General features: G+C 32.1%; 1 protein-coding gene across 1 annotated transcript in view; it reads right to left on the bottom strand.

The window, feature by feature from the left end:
- Positions 1-25,142, bottom strand: part of LOC125048994 (C-Maf-inducing protein-like) — a 35,586-nt gene that overhangs the window by 4,975 nt on the left and 5,469 nt on the right. The window contains exons 2-11 of the mRNA XM_047647994.1: positions 17,039-17,272; positions 10,758-10,886; positions 9,799-9,849; positions 9,651-9,722; positions 9,000-9,089; positions 6,296-6,534; positions 4,653-4,871; positions 2,943-3,213; positions 912-1,010; positions 324-479 (exon numbers count right to left, since the gene is read on the bottom strand). Coding sequence (XP_047503950.1) covers positions 324-479; positions 912-1,010; positions 2,943-3,213; positions 4,653-4,871; positions 6,296-6,534; positions 9,000-9,089; positions 9,651-9,722; positions 9,799-9,849; positions 10,758-10,886; positions 17,039-17,272 — 1,560 coding nt within the window. The remainder of the gene's footprint in view (positions 1-323; positions 480-911; positions 1,011-2,942; positions 3,214-4,652; positions 4,872-6,295; positions 6,535-8,999; positions 9,090-9,650; positions 9,723-9,798; positions 9,850-10,757; positions 10,887-17,038; positions 17,273-25,142) is intronic.

Below are 25,142 nucleotides of genomic sequence, written 5' to 3'. Positions count from 1 at the left end.
TAAATATTCACACAACATGGAAAAATCTTATATGTTACGATGATTATATATCTAATATAATTGGAATTAGCATTAATATATCCGGGGGTTTGGCGCCATTTAAAGTTTTGTTTTTTCATTATTTTTTTGAATGAGAACCTAACTGCGTTATTTATGCATTGCGAAGTTGAAGAAAATTGTAATCTAGTTAGTCCTTAGTTCTAGTAAAATATAATTATTCCTTTGAATTCCACTTTACTAAAGCCCATACAGTAAAAGGGTAATGAATATCGCTTATTCGGTAAAAAATACGATACTATATAATTAGTAATATTAGAACTTACAAGTCGTTGCAATGTTTTCTGTCGTTCACATAGATCTGTATAATACTGCTTTCCTAGTTCAGTTCCCTGTAAGGCAGCAATAATCTCCAATTGAGTTTGTTCCCCGCTGGCCACCTCCCATTCGAGCATCAGGCATAAGGCTTCTAAAGCTGCCGGCTGTATGAAAAAATATATGGTTTTATTAGGTATGTATTACCTATATAAGTATCTAGTAAGTCGAAATAACAAACATCGTTTATTTCATCAATAATAAATAGTAATGGTAAAAATATGTAGCATTCTAAAGCTTCACCATACTTTATAGCTTACTTACTTCATAACTTAGGTAAATATAGTAAATTTTTTAATGGATCAAAATCGAACAAATTACAGCGCTTTTAAATGTTGGAACTTTAATAAATTAAGAGCGGCGCGTGGCGTGCACTTACAGTTTTAAAATAAACTTATTTAATACAAATAAAAATTTAAAAAAAGTTATATTTGAACGCATTAGATATATTCCGCAAAGTCTTATATCCACTTTAAAAATGTTTGATCTATAATGCTTCAAAGGAAAATTAGTAATCACATATAATTTTAAATACATACGTGTGCAGTCAAGGCAACTATCATGAAGTCCGGCAATTGTTTACTCATACTTTGCAGGAAGCTTTTTCTTTTGCAGCAACAATTTAGTAAAGCTTGTACCTATAAAAAATAATATTCATCATATGAATACGAAATATAAATGCATTTTATACTATGGTAGGGGAGCCCACGATGCTAAATGGGGATTTACTCGAGCGTCGTAGAGACCTATTGGGGGATGTTATATGATATATACCTTTTCATCGGTGGGGGAAGCGGCTATAGATTGTTAAATATGTAAAAAAAAACTGTTGCATGGACATCCTCGAGCGCGTCAGATATTGATAGCATCAATGCCCTACGTATTTTTAATAATGTACGTATGTTAATCTGATCGTTTGCATGATGCGGGTGGTTGTATTTAAGGGTTGAAAATGAAAAAAAAAAATTATCGAGCGCGTCAGATTTTTTAAGGGAGTGTTAAGTGCACCAAAAAAAAGCTCTCATTCACTAATCTGACGATTTCGATGGGACGCAAACCCACGGCCATTTTCATAATTTGCAAAAAAATCGCAATTTTGAAATACTCAAGCGCGTCAGATTAAGATATATGTGGTTCATCTTTATGTTCTAAACGTACTGTCTCATAATCTGACGATTATCTAGAGGGATTCGCATGATCTAACAAATTTTTTTTAGAAAAACGGTTCACCTAAAGGGCCATCCCTGCAACTTCCCGCTAATTCCATTCCTGGGCGCTTAAAATTGATATTTTGAGCTCGCTGAGTTCAAAGAAATAACATTTCTATGCATTTGAGCTCTCCCAGCTCGAAAGTCTGATAGAAGTTTCATAGAACACTATTTTTGGAATTTTCAAACCGCAATAACTTTTAAATGGATCAAGCAATTTTGACGCGGTTGGCGGCATTCGACGCAGTTTTATCATCCTCATAAGTAATTTTAATTTAATTGATCGAACCACAAATTTCGGAGTAATCCCGTAAAAACACTTTTTCGGGTTTCTTTCGTTCACGATATCTCTCGAACGAATCAACCGCTTTTGACCAGCTTGGTGGCGATCGACGTGGTTTTTCAAGCTCAAAGGCGGATTAGTTTTTGAAGTTGATCGATAAAGAAACCACTTTAAAAAAAATATTTCTTATTTTTTTAAGATTTTTCAAAATTTCTCAAAATCTATCGGTCCGAATCGGTTCAAATTCACAGGAAATGTAATTTTGAGGGAAATATTTAGAACGCCGTTTAGTAGATTCCGATCGGTTTAAGGAAATGTAGGCATCACGCAGCTGCACGCATTTAACTTTATCGACGAATTTTTGTTATTTCGGCTTGCGGAAATCGTCAGATTATATATGTTTCATTATTCTTGAATGATTTCCTTCAAAATAAAAAAAAAATTAGCTACGCTCGAGAATGTCGAGATGACGTTTTTTTTACAACTTTGTTGCCCTCCCCTTTTTTTCCGTCACTCTTAAATTGTCAGATTAGTGGAATATACACTTTTTAGGATGTAATTAACTCACCCTACCTTAATCTGACGCGCTCGGGAATTTCTGATGGTCAATTTTTTTTTACTAATCTGATCCAGTCTCCTTCACGGGCGGCCTTATATATGGGCTTCATATTTTGTGGAGGTACTTAACCGGGTACAAGGTATCCCCCTATATATTAATCTGCCGCGCTTTAGTAAATCCCGAAATCCCCTCTTGGGCTCCCCTACCATAGTATAATATAATATGTACAGCCAGTAGTATATGAACCTAGTCTGCGCCCGCGGGGGCGGGACACCAGAGCTTAGTTTCCTCGCAGCATAGTAATATTACATTCCATTTAAAAATCCCCGCCAGGATTTAGGAGCTTTAATTTTCCTCAGGCACAAATCTACAACTATTTTATACATTTAATTGTTTCGCTTGCTAGCAATACAATGATTATTGCTGTTTAGAAACCATACCTATTCAGTTAAATAAATATAAACAGACAGACAACTTTATACACATAGAACTCTCCGAATCCTTTGTTTTCTTAACTTACCATATCTCCCCACACTTGACACAACTTCGCATGTGGCAATGACAGAATTGGTTCTGAAGGTGCCGCGGCCCGCAACCAAGACGGCGGGCAGGGCCGAGCAGCTCGGGCAGATGCCACACAACTGTGCACAGAGCAGCGCTGATCCCGAGATAATGCATTCAGTACATTCCCCAAGCGGAATGCAACTCGAGGACACGCCATGGCACTAGCTCGTATAGGAACGGGCTGTAACACTCCACCTACTATTGCCAGCCAGTCTTCGTATTCGCACCTATAAACAATCATTTATATGTTTACGTACCTATATATAAAACACGTGTTTTTGTTATCGTTAAACAAAAGGTTTTTTATAATGCGTCAACCTATAATGAGGATTACTGTTCGTATACGTTACGTATTTAGGCACATATATATTTACATTTCACGGAATGACCTTAAAATAACAAGAAAAAAGTAAATGGAGGGTCGTGTCGCTTGACCGTTGCCTTAGCATTTGTTATTTTGTTTTTGTCCCACGTGTTAATTAACTAACTCATTAAAAGTATACGTCACATTGATAACCACCTCCGTCAGTTTTTATGAAGTCGGTTTAAACTTTAAGATAAGGCAACATGGCCGCAAGAGTTTAAGTAAGCCTGACCGTAAGGTGGGTAATTATAATTACCGTAAAAAATTGCTTCATTTAATCGCATTTTATTTCGGTAAAGGTTTTTCATTTAAATGTTCAAGTTTTTAAAAGTTCTAAATAATTATATATAATTTAACATACGTTCTATTTAAGGGTCTTCTATTTGTTCATATTTATATTTTAATAGGATAAAAAGGTTAACACTTAAGTTTGTTATGTTCCTGGAATAAGCCCATTGGACAGGGTAAATAAAACAAACAAATAACTAAAAAAAAAGCCGTTGTTATTGTTTTGGTACACTGCGTGCCAATACTTAGGCTATTCGAAGTCCAAACACGTATAATTTATCAATATTTCGTATGGTTTTCCTTGATTGAAACGATATAAGCATTTCCTAAACATGTTCCAGTGGACTCATTAATTGTTATACTAATTTTGTAATAAGTATTAGAATAAAATTTCAAATTGACTTTCCTTATACAGTAAATATTTGTGCTGCGACCATTTCCGGTTCAAAGTCTAATCTTTACGATTCTTAAGATTAAAACGTCAAGACGTATTTCCCATGATGCAGATTCTTAGAATAAGTTTTTTTATAAAAGGAAACCTCTAAAACGGTTCGGCATACATGAAATCTGTAGCGAAGTTACAATTAATTAAATGAAATTCCTGGAATGCATAGGTTCCTGGTTGTTAATTATGTCAAACTGTTCTTTAAAAAACAATCAAGCTAAAGAGAACTATATGGAAATGTGTAGTAGATTCAATATAAATTATAGTATATAAGAGTGGAGGGCTAAAGACCATTCTCAAAAGTGGTCGAAATGCATCTTAAGGTAACTGGCGTTTTGTAGTTTTAACTATAGAAATATGTATTTGACCGACCTATGAAATTTGATTAAATTAGTGTACGTTTTTGATAATAATTTTTATAAATAGAGAATTATAAAAAATTCAATGGATATGTGAATTGCATTGTACATATCAATTCGCGTACAGCAGCCTAATATGATGTAATAAAAACTAAAAATCCTGTCTGAGCAGAAATGCGGCGTTGACTTGTGTCCTTCTCTTTAACTTACATGTGCTCCAAGATATCCGCGAAGCATAGTACGTCGTATTCAGTATCATCGCACTGGTGGGGCGTGGTGTAATTTCTGTAGTGATCGTCAATAGCTGCCAACACCACTGCTGCCAAGTTGGGAGCAGCTCTAGGATGGGGACACGTGGCACGATTTCCATGTGTGACCTCCACAAAGCGTCGAACTAGGCTCGGTCCGGAGTTATGAGCGCTTAAGGCACTGAAAGACACCATCCAATCATAGTTTAATCAAAAATATTAAAAATTCAAGTCGTTATGAAATAGTAGAATTTCACTTTTATCATATTATATAGTAATTTAGACAAGGTACTTTTATGTTTTTTTCTAAGGAACATTATTCCGAGGAGCGGAAAAAAGGACAAAAATTGTTTCTAAAAGGCTATTTAGTCTATCCTAACTATATCGTCTGCCCCGTTTTTTCAGAAACTGTCTAGATATTGAAGTAAAAAGATGATCAAAGATTTGATACTATGATTAATGAACCAAAAATAATTTAAAAATTATTTTGTAATTTTACAAAACTTCCTTTTGTCAGGGCTATATTATGATATGCACTACATTAATTCTTTTAATTACAATGACTTTCCTGTCCAAGGTTTGTTTGCGGTTTTATGCACTAATTGCAAATTAATTTAAATACACTCATAACAACACAACATAGTATAGTTATATTGTTTTTGTGGGAAGTTATCGCTAAGACTTACAACTATCCCAATACCTAGATACTACAACTACCCCAAAATATATGATTGACATTTTATTCATAATACCTGTAATACCAAAGATATCTAAGGAAATTTTCGTTGTACAGTCTCAGATTCACAGCAATTGTGACTTTTTTGAAAATCAATTAAGTAAAATTTTATCCATATTAATTCGTCGTATAGTGTTACAACCCTATGTGGGGTTTGACGATAGACTATCCGTTTTTTTGATAATTTTTATTTTATAGACAAGTAGATGATCATGACTCATTCAGCCTACTGAATTTTTGGGTTTAAGACATGCCAGGAACAAGTTCTAAATGCGCGCATAGAAAACAAATATTTTGGTGCACAGCCGTGTTTCGAAAGCACTATGCGACGCCACGTTAACGCTCTCTAACGTTAATTACGTAACAGATATCAAAAAATGAAACCATAAATAACAAACATAGAAACCAAACTCTAAAATTAACTTGGCCTAATCAGGAATGTACCATTCCCCTTAATATTAGAACTTCCTTACCGGGAGGATAACAATATTATTCTTAGAAATCAAGTGATAAACAAAAACTGCGCCATCACGTAGGTAAGAAATGACGTATCTTTCTGATCGCGCCCGCGTTACTAACAATACTGACGAAACAGATAAACCAAACTATTGTTCTTAGCATTTCTTTGTATTAATGTATCTTTTTATTATTATGCTAAATGTTTTTGGCATTTTTACTTTCTTTTCAGTAATTTTTTTTGTTGGTAATTCAGATTTTATAAACTAATCAGGTATATAGCGACACAGGAGATTCACATTTAGTATTTTAAGACATGCGCAAACAAAAATATTATAATTCCTATAATAAAAAACTGCCAGTTGTCACAAACAGACCACAATGAATATACAAACTACAAAGTGGTAACTAACCTTATATAGTCTCTAACGAACTGTCGTGCATGAGGTGCCTTTCCGAAATCAACGTTTCTAGTCAGTACGCGCCTCACAGGCGGTGCCAGTGCTGGCAAAGGAGCAGAACGAGGTCTTCGCCTACATAACCGCGCGAGCAGGGCACACAGCTCACCGTTGACACCTCTCTCTGCTAAAAGTGGTGCAGCCACGCTTGTTGTTGTTTCAGCCCATTCCTCCCAGTCAGGACTGTCCTTGTTCTAGAATGAAAAAGTTACTGCTCTTATAAATGATAGGACACAACAACTACTTTCATATAATAACCAGTAAATCATAGAACATTGTTTGAAATTGACAATAATGAATAGTAATTTATTTTGCCTTATACGCTTTTCGTCGAAACAATGTTTTCGTTTAACGTCCTAATAATATTTATTCTTGCGGAATAATAGTTTCCGGACATAACAAATACTTTTAAAAAGCTGAAAATCCTCTAGATACACTTTTGCATCTGTTTAACAGGCAAATTCAAATTCGAATTGTTAAAATATTAACAAAACATATCTTTTAACTTTATTTACCCTAGTTTTCAGGCAATTAAATTCTAATCAACCTACCTACCTACGGAAGTGGTTACAATGATAAGCAGGTAAATAGGAATTGTATAACAAATAATAATTACAAACAATATTTATTCTTGAAACTTCTACACATTAGATGATGCATATATATAATTTTCCGTGTATAATTACGACATTCCTATTGATTAACAAGAAATTTTTAAATATTACAATTATATAATTTTCTAGAATGATAATCATATTTTTAGTTTATTTTTTATTTATTCAAGTAATTAGGAATGTGCTGATAAAGCGAATATTCAAAAACGTAAATGGTCATTTCACACGATAGATAGAATAGCGAGTGATGTGAAACGACATAAGAAGAATAAAGATGATTTTGTTTTTATTAAAAACTCAACCCTAGACCGGGAGTAGTGTAGTGAAACCCTAGAGGAAGTGTATAATAACACATTTCGACATGCAAAGTTAATTTATGTTTGAAATAGCGTAGCCTTACCATATAGACTAGAGATTATTAACGGGCGACCACATACCTAGCATATTAAAGAAAACACTAGATTTAAACTTATGTATGTTAATCTTTTTTAGAATAATAAAACCTAACCTAACCCTATGTTTTACACACTTCACATTTTTATATCCAGGAGTTGCTTTACTTAATAATCATAAATTAAGGCGTTTTAATCGTAAAGCAAATGTTAAGCTTTTTTGATGAGTTATACCAACTAGAGTGAAAAAGATCAATCTTTCGACTTCTGAATTCTAGAGAAACGAAAAAGACAGTAAAATATTACAAAAACCGTACTTATGTACAACAGGGGCTAGTCGATTATATTGAAACCGCAAAACAATTTGAATCTGACCACAAGTACTTCACCGGTTTACGAGTACGTACTTAATGAATAATAAATTACTGTAGGTGTCAAGTATTCTCTCGTCGAAGGGTCAAGGGGAAAGTTAAAGAATGAGGAATTTATTATGTTCCTGGATAAAGACGGCGAACAGACTTGATACTTTCACTTTTAATTCTTCTGTATAGAAAGATTGAACTGCTATAAATACAAAAAGCCAGTTCCTGTTTGACGGATATCACATAATTTTTATGTATAATCGGAATGGAATGAATAATGAAAACGGAATATATAAATGAACTCGTGTATACAAATGAACTTTTGTATAAATGCAACCTGGTTTAGGAAAAGTCAGTAAACGTGATTGCGTTTACGCTTTGCCATATAGCAACACGCAAATTATGACCTTTTTTGACCTTACTCCGCCACTCGTGGTTAACATTTCCAAGATTCTGCTGCACAGCTAAAAATGTTTTGGATTTAGGATTACCTACTAGAACCTACGGATTAGGATTATCGACGAACCAGCATGTATTATAATTCCTTTGTGAGACACGAAATAGATTGGCTTTGTTAATTTAATAATACATTATAGTAAACAGAACTCACTAACTACGTCAATTTTACTTGTTATATACCGTAAAAAATGTTGGTCCTCTTTCTCTCGACACGAATGCGTAACGTCTCGGCATAGAGCTGAATAATTACCTACTTCTTGTAATTTTCCTCGTATATATGTTCACTTGATAGGTAAATGTATGATAATATCTACTTTTAATCATGCATATATTATACTATGAATGTCATTGATAAAATTATCGGTATTATTAGACTAATAGGAAAATTGTAACGTTTAGTGTTTTAGAACAAAAAACCGAACGAAAAATTACTTTAATGAATTTAATATTTTAATGGTTTATTCCTTCTTTAAAATTGTATCTTTGAGGTATTAAAAGATAATTATTATTCTGTGCAAAGAGATAGATTCCACGCATGTAGAAAATGTAGTACATAAAGTTTTTTTTTAGAACGGGGGGCAAACGGGCAGGAGGCTCACCTGATGTTAAGTTATACCGCCGCCCATGGACACTCTCAATGCCAGAGGGCTCGCGAGTGCGTTGCCGGCCTTTTAAGAATTGGTACGCTCTTTTCTTGAAGGAAGTCGAATTGGTTCGGAAATACTTCAGTGGGCAGCTGATTCCACAAAGTGGTGGTGCGCGGCCAAAACTGCCAACTTTTAATATAATATGTATATTAATATACCTAAATGTTCAAAAGTCCAAACATTACCTCAGAGAGTAAATTAGTTAGCAGCGTCAATGGTGTCCGCGTCACACTCTCGTCCTGCAAGGGTGTAGTCATCACGAAATCCACCATGTTCTGAAATTTGGGTTAAAGCAATAGAAGAAGGAAACGATATATTACACAGGTAAAAAGTAGACGTTTAAAATAAATAAAATTTTACGTAAATTCATTTACATGATACTTTGTGATCTTCACGTACCTTGCCTTGCCTTGATTTATTTTTTATCGGTGATTGCTGTATCAACCAACATCAAAAACTAAGGTTCTCAGTTTGACCTTGACGTTAGATAATCTACCTATTTAGGCTTGCAATCACAGGTCAAAATTTCACGAACCAAGCCACAGTTAGGGAACAGTCCAAGTTTCAACAAAATCGGTTCAGTACTTTTTGAGATAGGGTTCCACGCATTTCAGAGGCAAATTAATATTATTTGTCGTAGTAGTAAGTGAATAATTTTGGAGTGGGTATAATTTGTCATAAATAGTTTTATTACGTCTCTTACTCCAGTATACTTATACCTTAACTCCTATAAGCATATTTCCATTGCTACTTTGATTCTCCAAGTTTTATTAAAAAATAACAAGCGGCCAACAATTTTTAAACATTACGCTATCATTCAAATATGCTTTACCCACCTTTAACTCTTTCACGACTAACTCCTTCCTCACGGTTTTTGTTAATATATTACGGTACCGCAGCATGTTTCTCTGTAATTAATAAAATTTTATTTTTATATTAATCTTTATAGGTATGAAAAAGTCAACTCAACTAAAGAAAACTCACCCTCCACACTATTGAGTAGTACCACTGGTCCCTTGTGTATGCATCGTTAGCCTAAAATAATATTAAGTCATAAAAATACATATACTCATCACAACCTACTTCATTTTAATCAGAGGAATTACTTTCACTAAGCGCAAAAATCGTATGGTCAGGACTACAATTGCAGTGTTATTTTTAGGTTTTTTTCAATAGCCATTAACTATTATAAATACTGGGCTTTACAACCCCTTTAATGTTTTTTTTTTACATAATGTTTAGTTTTTGTTTGGGTCTGTAGGCTTGGAATATATTTGGCTGGTATATCTTGTGTATAGGTCTCTTCCAACGTATGACATTCATCTTTGTTTTTCGCCACTTCCATATACACTTGTATAACAGATAGAGAATGGTTTTGAATTTCAATTGTACTAATACGAAGCGCTCCGAGAACGCTGCAATGCTTTTCTATCACTTATTTCGAGTAATTTTCCATTATATAGATTTTCTTCAAGCCCTTTTTATTTTTCATGATTTGGTTATTGTTCCATCAGTTTACAAAAGAACATAACATAGGATTCGGTTTATCCCCTTTGTTATTTCTTATCTCTATATATATATAAAATTCTCGTATCACAATGTTCGTTCCCATACTCCTCCGAAACGGCTCGACCGATTCATATGGTTATAAGTTCAGTAAGAACCTTGTCATCTGCCATTCAGTGCACTTCCCAACCACTTAAATCTAATGCATTTTATGAATTGGACGATGTTGGCGTTTGGTTTCAATTGCTATTAATTACTTATTTAAGAATACTGTGTTCAGTTATATGTTGGTAAGTACTTTGTTATACAAATAGCCATTATTTTAATAATAAAACAGATTACTTATTGAAAGTATGATTCTATATTTTGTATTATTCAGTGCTAAAAATATTTCACAGTACGTTAAAGAGAACTTTAACCTGTGAGAAATGCCAAACCTGTAATAATAACGATCCATGAGGCATTACAATTCGCAGACAGTACTTTCTGGCGGGATCCCATCTCGATATACAGTATACTTCCTGCATGCAGTTGTACGTCAATGGTCGTTCCATTTGGCCGCAAGGCTAAAACAATATATTTATGGTTTACATGACTTTCTACAAAGATAATATTGAGAACGCAAAAGCCTACTGCTTAGCATAGCGGATCTGTATTTGTAAAACAACTATTACTCAGTACTAATAATGCTATAGTTACTTATTACATATTTTTTTGGATAATTATAATTTTTTTAAATATTGTAAGGTCATTGATTTTTTTTTAAGTTTTACTTGTTATAGTAAATTCTTTTTTCGTGTATTCTGTAGTTGTACTAGATTTTAAAATTTTAATACGACGTTTCATGGAGGACTTCTAATAAAAAAGATGTTTTAATATGCAATATGAAAGTCATGCCACATACAATAGACAAATGGTTAACTATTTTCTAAACAGGCAAAGATCAGCGTTTAATTAATTTTTAATCGAATTGTTTTCGTCTAGAGGCGAGAGTAAACGAGTATGTGACTGAAGACTGAGCTTTGAAGGCGCTTAGAAACTTCGTGGGACATGAGGTTTAATGCACCCAATAGCGATAGCGATTTCGACTTCTATATTGAGGTTTGTACCAGGCGATCCCAAGTGTGAACATCGCTACGGATATTTAAAAAAATGGACGTATTGACAAGAGATAAAAACCACTTTAGATTAATTATTAGTTAATATAGTCCCTACCTAGCTGACGAGTTTAAAAAAGTTTGTGGAGAAGATTGGGAAATAAATGTTTAAGATAGAGAGAGGTGGAGCCAATTGGAAGTGGCCTATACTCTATAAGAGGTCCTTGGAAAAAAAAATTACATTATTCATTTATAATTATTTCTGTATACATTTTAAGTATGAATATTTTGTAAAGATGCATGAATGTTTCAAGGAATAAATGAGACTTAATTATTATATATAGGATTCACAAATTGTTACTTTTAATTATATTTAATATTGTCTTTAAAAATTAAACAAGATAATTTGCAAAACGCTTCTGAAGCACGAAGCAAGCACACGTAGACAAACGTTTTATAAGTATTATTATTAAATTGCACAAAATCACATATATTATATATCGATACTTGGAAACTATATATGTATATTAGGATTGGACAGGCAAATTCATTATTTGCAAGCATGCTATCGTCATCGGCTATTTGACTAATCTGTGACCGTTGTGTCAAGTGACTGACGTAGAAAAATTTATATTTTAGATTACGGATATTTTGATAATATAGTAATTTTATAACAATTAATAGTTATATTATTAATGCTTTTCAACGCCATGTTTTATACAGATAATTCACAATTAAACTTTATTTTTCATAGTGTCAAATACATTACATTGATATAAAATCTATATATTCGGCACTGCTTTACAAAACAATTTTCTTTCGCCTTAAACTATGCGTAGGACATACGTGCAATGTGCATACATATCATGTACTTCATATGTATATGATTTTCTATGGTCAAGACCATACAAAATTAAAATACAAGTATTACCACCATATGAAATGTGGCAATACCAGACGGAAAATATCTTTTTTGTTTAGGTGGAAACAAAGGAATTGCGAATCATAATGAATCAGCAACTACAGAAAAAAATAATAAATAATAAATAATAAAGTAAGAAGACGTATTAGAAAGCAGGAAAATAATTAAACTAGAGCGGTTGAGTCAGGCCTTATACAAATAAATCTGGTCTTACAAAAGCATACACTCTTTGTAATATGTATAACCCTACCTCTTGTATTATTTACATATACAAGCCAACGTAATTTAAAAATTATACGATTATAATCAATGTTATTTAAAAAGGAATCTTTTCGTATTGTTATTTAATAATGACCTAAAAGAGTTAGTTTTGCTATGAAGCTAATATTTCTTGCCGTATTATATTTAGGTAATTTTCTATGGCTGCGATAGAGCTCTTAAGTATACTGTTTATATAGAGGTCCTTCGACAACAAGCTATTTTATTCCAGGATTTATATGGAATAGAAATAGCGTAGAGCATCTCTCAACTCCGACGTCCTGCGATTGAACCTTGACAATGGATTTTTCTATTTGAACATTATTGCACATACGATGAAGGTTAATGTGAGAAACCCGATCTAAGACAGAATTATTCATAGCGTCGGTGGGACAGGATTCGGATCAACTACTATGCCTATAAAGAACCACTGTTAAGAAAACAGACAGAGGCCAAGAGCCATATACAATATACATATATAATAAGTGTAATCGTTTACACTGGTTTATCATAATAGTAGAAGAATATACATATTATGAAGTCTATTGTAAATCGAAGAAGCTTGAATACATTGTTTTGTATTCACTAGCTATATTTTTCAGATAGATTCAGTTGATTTAGAAAAATAAGACTATTTAATCCACAAGTAATTTCAAAATACCATTATATTCTTAAGCCTTAATTATGATACTATTCGTGGTATCTTTTTCTAACACTTATGATTGTGAAATCATTGCCATTGTTATAGATACAAAGTGCAATTATCAAGATACTTTGTGGCCGGTTATCTTATTTTGTATTCTATCGTCGTAATAACTACTTACGTATAACGATTGACGTTTTATTTGTTTGGATATCGTTACGTGAATAATTTAATATAAATGTTGGGTGTTATTAACAATTTCAATATTAACTTTACTTTAGGAATTAACCATGTATTGCTTAAATAATTTTAAACAATACAATACAATACATTTTTTAACAATAACTCAAAAATTAAAAGTGCCTCGTAATTTTTTTTTAATTTCTTACATTTGTTAATTCGCCCCGGAATAGGCCTTTCGACGGTAAATAATCACACTTTTTAAAAACAATCGACAACTACAACATACTTGAAAGCCACGTCCTTTTAGTTATACAGCGGCCATCTGCATTTAAAGAATTAAGAACAAAGCACGAACTAGCAGTTATCTGTGTAATGTTCAGTATGACGTCGATAGCGGCAGCGGGCATTGGCCCACTGGGCCCGCGCTCGAGGTTACTCGTGACGTCATGAAATCACAGGCCGCGGCCCCTATGCGCCTTTTAAAACACCTCTTACCTATGCCGCGATGCTATATGTACACATTTACATTAATGTCTTCGTGGTCTTGTGTAATACTTATAACAATACGTATATAACATACGTCGACCTACTGGTGCTATTCAGACTATAAAAAATGGGAGTTCATAGGGTGGCGGAATTAGGATACAAAATTGATAAAACAGAAAAGTACTACATTAATTGTGTGTGATTTTAAGCTATTTTAATTACTTTAAGTTATACGTCATTTATATCAATTAGTGTAAAGGTAATCAAGTGCTAGTTATAAAAATTACCGTTTCAAACAGTAATAATTATATCGTTTATAAAGGTTGCACAAAGGCATCACGTATGTCTCTGTAATCAACATAGTAATATTAACATTGACTTAAGAATGCGATCGAGTAAGAAATTAAAGTGTTTATTGACATTACGCACGGTATCCTTTTTAGAGCATTTTCATTAACATAAAAATAGCTATAGCAATTACAACCGTACTCAGTGTCGTTCCTTAAGAGTTACTTAGGCTATTTATAAGATATAAAGAAGTTAACTGAATAAATTGGAACTTAAGCAGAGTCTGTGATATACCACCTCTTCTTAACTAATCGGGAATTAAATTTCCTAGATATGCATAGTTACATAATTAGACATTTATTAAAGCGTTATTTACGTATGTCTATGTCTATTTCTTATCTAACTTAATGACGTCTTTCGAGAATTATTAATAATTATGTTGAATATTTTTTTCTTATTTTCTGTCTTAGGCAGGTTGTTTAAAGAACAATTAAAGAAATCTGTAGTATAAGTAAAATAAATATTAAAATATCAATAGCTATATAATATTATAATCTTTATTTTTCAGAACCTATATAATAATATAATAACAATTATTACTATCGTCATTGACGCACATGACACGTCTACATCTAGAGATATATAGTTTCCTTTCTATTATTCTGTGTATAATTGTTTTAATTATATTGATGTTTATAATATTTAACCATTTTTAGCGGAGAACTGGCTTGTGAGGCCTTTGGATTCGCTTCATAGTCATGGGTTCTCATGAAAATTCTCCCTGTTCCTTCTTGGAACGAAGTTTGAGAAAATAAACCGCTTAAACGAAATTTGTTTTCATACCATATCACTTTAAAAGCGAAAGTAACCTTGAGTAATGAAAAATCGATAAAATATATAATACAATTTTGTATAAGACCACGATAAGCACTGTGGGCGATGAAAAAAATCGCTTTTTGTTTATTTTAATCCGTGATTGTTGAACTCGAATTCGATTATCGCTTTTGTACAAAAATATCCAAAACACGCAATCACTATTTGCTAAAATAACTGTTTTTCAGCGTATTAACCTTGCCTTTCATTGACATTCATGCCAAATCTTGTGTTATTAAATCACCTATTTATAATCTTCGATAACTCAACATCAAGTCAAAAATGGATCCTTTTAATTATTCTACTAACTATGACAGAACGAAGAATGTGACAAGTTTCGTTACAACCGTTCTTTTTTATTCCTAAAAGAAAAACAGCTACTTCATTGAAAATCCAAAAAAATTACTCAATTATTGGACCTGATTTTCTTATCTGACATGCAGTATTGATTATACTATGATGTTGATTTTTCAGTTACTAAATAACATCGGTAATAGGTCATAATTAACTAATTTTAATTTTATCCTAACTAATAAATTACTCATATTGAATCAGAGCAGTGTTATCCTAGTGGCTTCAGGGTGCGACTCTCATCTGTGAAGGTCGTCGTATCCTCGGCATTCCAATAGACGTTCTGTCTATGTGCGCATTTAACACTAGCTCGTACGGTGAAGGCAAACATCGTAAGGAAACCGAAAAAAACAAATCCATTACATGTGTTAGACAGAAGGCTAATCACCTACTTGTGTATGAAATAAAAATGATCAAAGAAACAGATGTAATCTGAGGCCAAGACCCATTTGGGGTTGTAGCTCCACTGGATTATTATAATTCGTATTCACTAAGGGTGGCCAATGTTCTTGATTTCATTAATCTGACGTATACATTGACATTACAGTATTTAGTACATTGAATGTAAAGAATTGCATTTAGAGTTTTTGTCTATCAATTAAATATGATTTAATAATTTCCAGTGGGTTGTATAATTTAACTAACTAGCTTTTCCGAGTCTAAAGAATTCTTGATTATTGTTATTAGTGAACAGTGACGCACGTACATTTATCTAGATTACCAATTTTCAAACTGACCTCGTTACTCTGATTAAAAACCTAAAACAAGTTTTTTTTGTCATTCATTATTAGTATTTCAATTAGTACAGGAATGTTAATTAAAAATATCAATTTTTATAATAATGATGGATTTCTTGACGAAAATACCCCAATGACGTATAAAACATTTTCGTGTGACGTTCTGAGTTGAAAACTATTGTATAAACAGTTGTTCGTTCGTGCCACATTCCTTCAAAAAAAATATTCTCATTAAAGAAGGTCATCTAAATAGATTGTTAGTATTATGTAACTTAGACCCCTATTGCCAGAAAACAAAATATTCAGCAGATAAGTATGCATCTTTTTTTATCTTGGTTGATAAGATATCATGAAGTATTTTTAATATTAACTCGTATTATTACTCAGTTCTTTTAAATTAAATATATATTACCGACTCCGTTGCTCAGGTCGAGCATTGGAATATGTGAAGGTCAAAAGGCTAACCACCTACTTGCGCAGATGGTCATAAGTGGAACAGGCAAAAATTCTCTAACTTATGCGAATTTTCGCCTAAACCGCACCAAATTCCAGAGAAAAGCAATTAATTGGAATTTACATGAATTGTTTTGTCAATGTGGAATGCGTGGATAGTTTAAACGAAAATATTATAACAAATATTTAAACAGTTGTGGCAAGAAGGTATTTAAATTCTATACGAAACAAAATGTTAAATAGGAATAAAGATGTGAAATACAGTTTCAAATTTTTTACAGATATTTAGGGTGTTAAAACTAATGTAAAAATAAGTAACGATCAGCCATTTTTTGCCGTGCATTTTTTAACTTCCTGTTTATAATGTTACTTAAAATTTTGTTTTGTACTTAAAAGCATTTTTAGCATTAATTGAATTAGTACTTACAGTTTTTGAGACGATGTGGTCGTCCAGTAAACACAGAACGTGGCTCTCCCATCTCCTGAAGAATTTGGCTGCTAGGATTTTGTCAACCACCGTCCTTGTATGTTGAAAGGAACATATTCTCAAAGTCCCTTCTGTAGCCAACTTGTACCTCGGTCCCGGGGGTGGCACGGGAGTCCCAGACGAGTTTGTTACCTTGGACCCGATAACATCTATACAGCACTCAGGACTTGACCCCTAAAAGAATGAGAATATTTTTATCAAGTAGTAGTCCGATTTCTGATGCCCAGTTATTTTGCATAATACTCGTACTAAAATATGTTTAGACATTTTTTTACTAGTGTGTAAGAATAGATTTTGAATTTAATGTAATTATTAACGCGAGGCGATAAATGTAGAAATTTTCGATTTAAAAAGAAAAAATTAAATTTAGTTATATTTTAGGAGAACTTATTCGTAAAGCTAGACTATATTATATATATACTAGGCATTCTAAATATATGTTAACGTAAAATTGTAAAAACCGTTAGATTGTAATCTATCGGTTATCGGCTATCGGTATTCGGTAGATTGTACTACACTAACTTAGTTATCATTCAAACTTCTTTGGTCAATTACGGATTAATTTTTCTTCCCAACAATTTCATATAACTACCGAATAATAATACGTTAAATTGCAAGCAGTATGTTGAGTTGACAATCTTTCGACAGTTTATAATCTCGCGAGATAGATTACAATCTAACGGTTTTTACAATTTTACGGTGACATATACACACTTAATGGACGAAAAAGGTCAAGTATTCTAAAAGTAATTAAAATAAAATTATAGATAAATTATCGATTTGCGTCACTGTCAAGTTAACGATGATTATACTTCACAGTTTACGTTAAACGCTGAACGAATACTTTTATCAACAGGTAATTATGAATATTCCCAAAAAGAAAACGTAGTCATTAGACAAACGTAGACATTGAAGCATTGCAAATTAATTAATACATACAAGGCTATTGCCGCACTCTTAAAGTATACAACCCATTATTTAAACAAAAATATAGATTATTAACCGAACTATTACGAGCCAAACTATTATGCCCAATAAAACCTCAGTCAGAAGCCTAGTGTCGAAAAGTTTTTATATCATTGATCAACTGAATAGATTTTTGTTACGATTTCGACATTATAGTATTGGCTTACTACGTACTGTAAGGAAGGTGCATATTTGTGAATAAATAATTAAACAATACGAAACGTCATTAAATTCTTAGGTCGTTATTATACTAGTATCGTAATATGTAGGCACTACAATGAAAGTAATAAGACATTGGAATGTTCTTTGTATTAAAACGTAAAGGAAAATATTTGACATCCAGTACTAAATTGGTTTAATAGCCATATCGATCATTGAATATTCAATATATATTTGAAGGCTGTTAATTATTCTACACATGCTGCTTCTGCATTGTTTATGATGTTGCAGACGGATAAATTAGTTATTAATAGTTGAATGTAAAAAATGTAAAAGTATGTAAAATAACATCTTTACTAATGTTGACAAACCTCTAGAATTTATATCCAATTTCTAGATAAGTTATTTATTTAAGTAATAGTATATATAATATATAGTATGTATAATAATATACTTGAACAAATGAATGTGTGTGATTTTTTTCACACACCAAGTATTTTAATATGAATAAATCAAAGTCCCAGTATGAGTTCATACTGGGACTGTGTAAAAAGCCCGTGTGGTTTATTTATAAAACATCACGAATATTATAAAAGTTCTACATGCCCCCGCGAACTTCGTTTCTCCTTAATGTGATTTTACTTAGGCTACCTTTTTCTCTATATAAACCTCAGAGTTCAAGTCATAAGATTTTAATTAACAAATAAAAATAAGGGTTGGTGATAGAGGGGTGAAAATTTAGGGTTGTATGTATTTTTTAATGGCACATTATATAAAAAAATCTTCAAAAAAATAAATCTAAAATGTTAGGGATGGACAACCCTTATCACTTAGGGGTATAAAAAATAGATAGTAGCCGATTCTCAGACCTACTGAATATGCATATAAAATTTGATACAAATCGGTCAAGCCGTTTCGGAGGATTAAGGTAACTAACATTACATAAGATAATTAAAAATCAATACTAAAAATCTGTTCTCTTTATAAAATTAGTATTTCTCTATATACACCAGTCTCAGGTTCGATATCGATATAATACTAATATCTCAGGCGCCCATTTTTAGTTTGATTTGAATTATTTATTAAAGTTTACCACTTCATACATAGTAACTAAATCTACGGTATATTACAAACTCATTTATCTATCATGTATGACAATTTAGGTAAACATAAATAGTAAACAAATTAAAAAATACAAATTTATGTTAAGCACAAAAAAAATTACCAGCAAAACAGCGGATTAGGTTCGCGATAGTCACTTAGCACTACTTTCTTTAAAACCGATCAGTCCACTACCACATTTATCAATTTGGTTTTTTTTTTAAATTTGGACCATGTACATTACGTAAGGGAGAGTAAGGGACGACAGTTTTAATGTCTTGTAAGAGGTCACTGCTCTGTACTTATACGTTAATCTTTTGTCAATAATTACCCAAGTCACGAATCTCCTGAACCTCTTTCAAATTAGTTAATTTAAAAACAAAGTTAATTACTTGACGCATCTAAAACGAAGCAAGTTCAAGTAAATTTTCAACCTAACGGCGTATTCAGAATAATTAAAAATATTAACATATACATTTCACACATGAAGGGCCCAAATATTGTTTATACTAATGTTACGACAATAAAGTACCAAAATTTTTAGCTTACTTATTGTCGCTGTAACAGAACGTGGGCAGCACGTAGCAACGATTGTTAGTCTGGAAACATTTTATGCTTTTCTTCTTGGAAAATCGTGGTTTACGTCAGAGATGGGTTTTCCCAAATGCCAAAACTCAATGTTGTTGTATAATTATGCCTATCATAGAATATTTGGCAATTACGTAGTATAAATTGAAAACTTCAGCATTACATTTTTTGTTGTAATATTAACTAATTTATTAAATGAAGAACTCCTAATTAAAAATCAGATTTACTTTAATGTGATTTCCATGAAATATTGATAAATTTAAGGTCTACTAGCTATTCATATTTGATATCAATTTTAATGTAGTAATTTGTAAGTATACGGGAAGCATAAATGGGTCACTAACTAAAGAATAGTATCGCTTTAACATCTACTTTCTGTCGACCAACCTCTATAATCCATAGATTTGGCAACGTTTCAAAATCTAAAAATAAATTTTAGATAGGTACACAAATAACAACGAAGGTATTGAATTAAGTATTTTATTTTTGAATGCAGTAAACCAGCATTATTTTGATATAAAATATTACAACAGATTGCCAATATACATTTGAAATTTCATATTTAAAATTATTTACCAGGTTTTGAGTAGTTTTCTTTGTTCATTTAATTTTATTGATTAAACATTATAAATAAACTCAGTACAAAAACACCAAAAACCACTAAGGGTCACAGCACACATATCAAATCGGAAAGGTATCGTCACGGTATCACGTCGAGCTGTTCAGTATTGTTTGTATGAAACTCCTGCAGTAGCAACACTAATCGCAATCGTTACTCCTGTCGCGGGAGGGAACATGGACAAGGGTGGACGAACAGACGTAAGCGCGGGGACGACGAGCCGTAAGCGCGGTGTTGCCTAGCAGTAGCCAAGTTGACGTACAGGAGCTGCTGATACGATTAGGTTACGTGCATACGTTAGGTTGACGCCTGGTTCATGGCGAGGCGAAAGGCGATACGGTGACGATCCCTTTCCGAGTTGATATGTGTGCTGTGACCTTAAGGGGTTACTTTGGTGCTTGAAAGGCTACACCACAATACAAATTCCTTACAAACTAAAGAGTTAAAAGAAAAAAAAAACAATCAATACAAAAATATATCTTAATATCTTAAATTTACATTTGACACTTATGTTACCTTTAAAGAATATAAGTGTAGTTGACCTATTGGACATTATCTGAAACGTTATGTTAAAATTTATCAGAGCGGGAAAAACTAAAGGGCTCATTTTCGCTTCAAGTGTGCGATGATTTTTAACATTTTGGATTGCGCTTCTAATTCTTAACTAAAATATATATCACTAGTCTGTCCATAAATAATGTTACATAAAAAACAAGTTTTTTCAACTTTTTAATTATTTTGAATTTGGAACACGTATATTATTTTTAAAACTTCTATCGATTTGGCGCCATGTTGGCAAGTATCGTCAGCAAATTGGTAGCAGAAGCAAGACTTTATACTCTGCTGCATCTCATTAACATACCTTAAAAAGTAAAGTGGGCCAAGAACAGAGCCTTGTTATATGGATATTTTGGACATTAAGTTTATATTTAAATAATACAGGAACCATTTAAGAAATCTCGTCTACTGAAAACATTATTTCAATAAAAAACAGTTATGATGATTCGTTGATCGTTACCTGTTTCAATGTTTATTAAATTTTCTCATACTTTTTTATTGAGATACGCATCGGCACGTATTTTTTACGTGGTTCACGTACCGTTTAAGTTTTTTTATATTCTGACGTTATAGTGTAACATCCGGTGATTAGAAAAACGTTTATGTGCAATATATTTGATTTAGCGTTAATTTGTTAACTTAACTTTTATAAACATAATTTTTGTTACGATGGTAATATTAATTTTCGTAATTTTACTTTAATGCTTTCTGAAACTGCATTTTAAATATGCAGTACAGACATACATAATTATAAATAACTAAAAAATAAAGGCAGATAAACTTGTTACGTGTTAAAATATAATTTAACATATTATGTAATAAATAAACATTCAATATACGGTATTTCATATACCGCCAAATATAAGTAGGTATATTATTATATTATAATATTTACTTATAATATTTATTAAAATTCAAAATTTTCACTCTATCATAATCCCATTTTAAATAAAATATATGTTGAAATAAATACACATTCCAAAAACCATCTATGGGTAAAAAAGTTATTAAAAGCGGTTTTATGTTACATAAACTGTTAACATTTTAACTTTTCTAGTAAATATAGCTATATAATGTAGTTTGAAAAGATCAATTATTAACCTTAATTATGTATTTAACAACTGCATTTGCGTCATAGCATGTACCGATTAAATCTGTTTTGTTACATAAAATCTGCAATAAAGAAAATAACGAATTGTCAATGGTATCGAAATGGACATTGATTTTTAAACAGAATCGTAATCGTGCACGAATTAACTAGGGACGCTGCAGGCTAGGTATTTACACCCACCTGTATCTAACACGTTATTAATAGAAGGTGTGTTTGGTGCAAATTGAAATGGCGAAAGGGAACAATAATATCCATGCCGCGCACCAACAAAATGCCTCTCTTGACGTCACAGGTGACCTTGGACAACAGATATTTTTTAGTTGATAATAAACAATGGTATTGACATGTGGTGTGTATTATAGATACTTGGATAAATCATATATAATGAACGCGCCCACTGCACTTCGTGGTCTATATAACCCAGAAAAGGTCGATACACTTTCCCTGTGAAATATAAATTTTATCTCGTTCGTCGTATTAATTTTATTTAGTCTGTACCATTAAATCTAGTTTATACAAAAATTCTAAGAATGTTCTTTTATAGCTTTATATCCTATCTAACTAGTAAAGGTAGTACATATATGGTAACTCATATGTCTTAATGGAATAGAGATCATAAAAATATTAAAGATTCTAATAAGATACTTCGAAATATTGTTTTACTTAAAGAGTCAGCTGTTTGTGACTGCAAACACATTTTATCTGGACCGCACATATGTAAATGTAGAATTTGAGTTAATCAAATATTCCAAGTAGTGTACATATTTATCAGTTTTTCCCGCGTCGTATATTAGGCACCTAGTTTACAAACACAGGGACCTTTGATACCTTATCACAACGTTTTTATACATCGCTTACGCAATCTTTATGTAATGTAAGGTTTAGTTACGGTATAAAATATTGTTATCGAGAAAATGGTTTAACCATTATTCTTGAACAAAATTTCAGTTCTGTGGATTTATTGCGGTCGTAAGTATATTGAGGTTATTGGGTTTGTGTGTCTCATGAGATCTTTTACGCGTCTATGAGCCGAGCAAATACGAAATGTAACATCGGTATGTTTTTATTTAGTTATTAAGCTTACGACATCACACACAGTCCTAAATCTACTAATTATTTTACAAAATCTTAAATCTAAAATGTGTGACAATTAATGTAAGTATGTATAAGTTTCTCAAAAAAAAAAATTAAATAAAAATTAAAAAAAGACAATTAAAACATATACGGTAATACAAGCACACATTAAAATAAAATAAAATTACAGAAATTTGTTGGCATCAATCATCAATCATATTACTTTTCACTTTTCAATTTCTATAAAACAGCTTGTATCATGGTATTGCAAATACATTTTATCGTATCATCCCAAAGAATTTCATAATTATATAAATGAGTACATATGTTAATTAATAACTTTAATACACTAGCTTTTAGAGGCATACATAGAGGAGGGTCGCGTGGTCCGTATTCGACCCAGGATGTCGGGTTACTCTTTCAAAATTCTAGGCTGGTCTGTGGAGATAAGAGCATTCACGCAAGGATCCGGAAATAAACTTAAATGCACCAGCCTTTCACTCTTCGGAATCTACGTGTGATTTATCTACTATTTAAGCTGTGGTGCTGTGTTAAGCTACAGTTATATACGTAATACTATTAATGTATTAATATTTAAACGGGCCTTAATTATTATTAAAAATAACCAATTAATGTAGTGTCTTCGAAATGTTTGTTACTAATAAATATAATAATTTTGTTATAACGAAAGCTTCAGTTTTGTTCAATCACTTTTAAAGAGTTATGATTGGAAGCTGAGGGGATTCGTCCTGCATCGTAAACGGCGAACTTTATTAGAAATCCTTGAGGTTTGGATGTGGGTTTTTTTTATTAGGATTGATATGACTATGTGACGCTTTTGCGGTACCCATAGGTACATAAAAAATGTTTTGTACTTACAAGCCAACGCCAATAGAGCACAAATATGTACTTGATTTTTAAAATTAAATAAAAGCCGACATTTGCATACATATTCTAACTGATGATATTGTTGATGATGATGATGTTTAGAGAAGCCGGTTTGATAATTATTTTTTTATACATGGATCTTGTAACACATAAATAAATATAATATAAAATCGAACAATACAAGTACCTTTAATAGTTTCAAATAATTTTGATTTGATGATTGATCTTCAAATAAATTTGAGTGTTTTGTGAAATGTTTTGATTACAACTGTACTGTAAAGAGTATTGTTACTGTAAAGAGTTTGATCGACTGTGGTGCATTGTCTAGTAAATGTATTAATATTCTTTCAGTTTGTCTAAAATTAAATTTAAAAGACGCTGCACTAATTATAAGTTTAGTTTAGCTGCTAATAAAACTTTACCTTCGACTACTACGAGTATACACCGACGGGGTCGGGGGTGTGGTGACTCGGTACAAGCGACCCACTTTCTAACCTTCCTGTTTGATGACGTCGCTTGTATTATTTGGGTCATGAGGGCGCCTGAGGTAAGAGGAATTGCTTAGCCTATCGTCGATAAGAAAAAACATTAGGTAATCTTAGACCATGCAAAAACATGTATCTATCTTAAATATTGAAGATCTTTTTAAACCCTACATAACAGTACACATTAGTGTTATCGATTTTATAGTTCTTTAAGCATTTCTCTAAATAGTAATTTAAAAATTAATTGTTTTACACTTTATGAATGGCCGTTTCCGTATTCACTTAGCAACAAATTTGGTTATATTTTGTGTTGCTCACCTGTCTTTCAAAACTGTAGCGGAGGCAGAACTAAAGTGGCTTGAATCCGCGCGACATAATAATTACTTTTTAAAACAATGTATTTTATTTGGTTAGCTTAAATACTTAAAAACTGGAAGAACTGCCTAACCAAACACAGCTAATTTATAACCTTAATATAGCTTAAAAGGAACAGTT

The sequence above is a fragment of the Pieris napi genome, chromosome 1, assembly GCF_905475465.1.
Source record: "Pieris napi chromosome 1, ilPieNapi1.2, whole genome shotgun sequence".
Classification (NCBI taxonomy): Eukaryota; Metazoa; Arthropoda; class Insecta; order Lepidoptera; family Pieridae; genus Pieris; species Pieris napi.
This window is presented reverse-complemented; position numbering and strand designations above follow the sequence as displayed.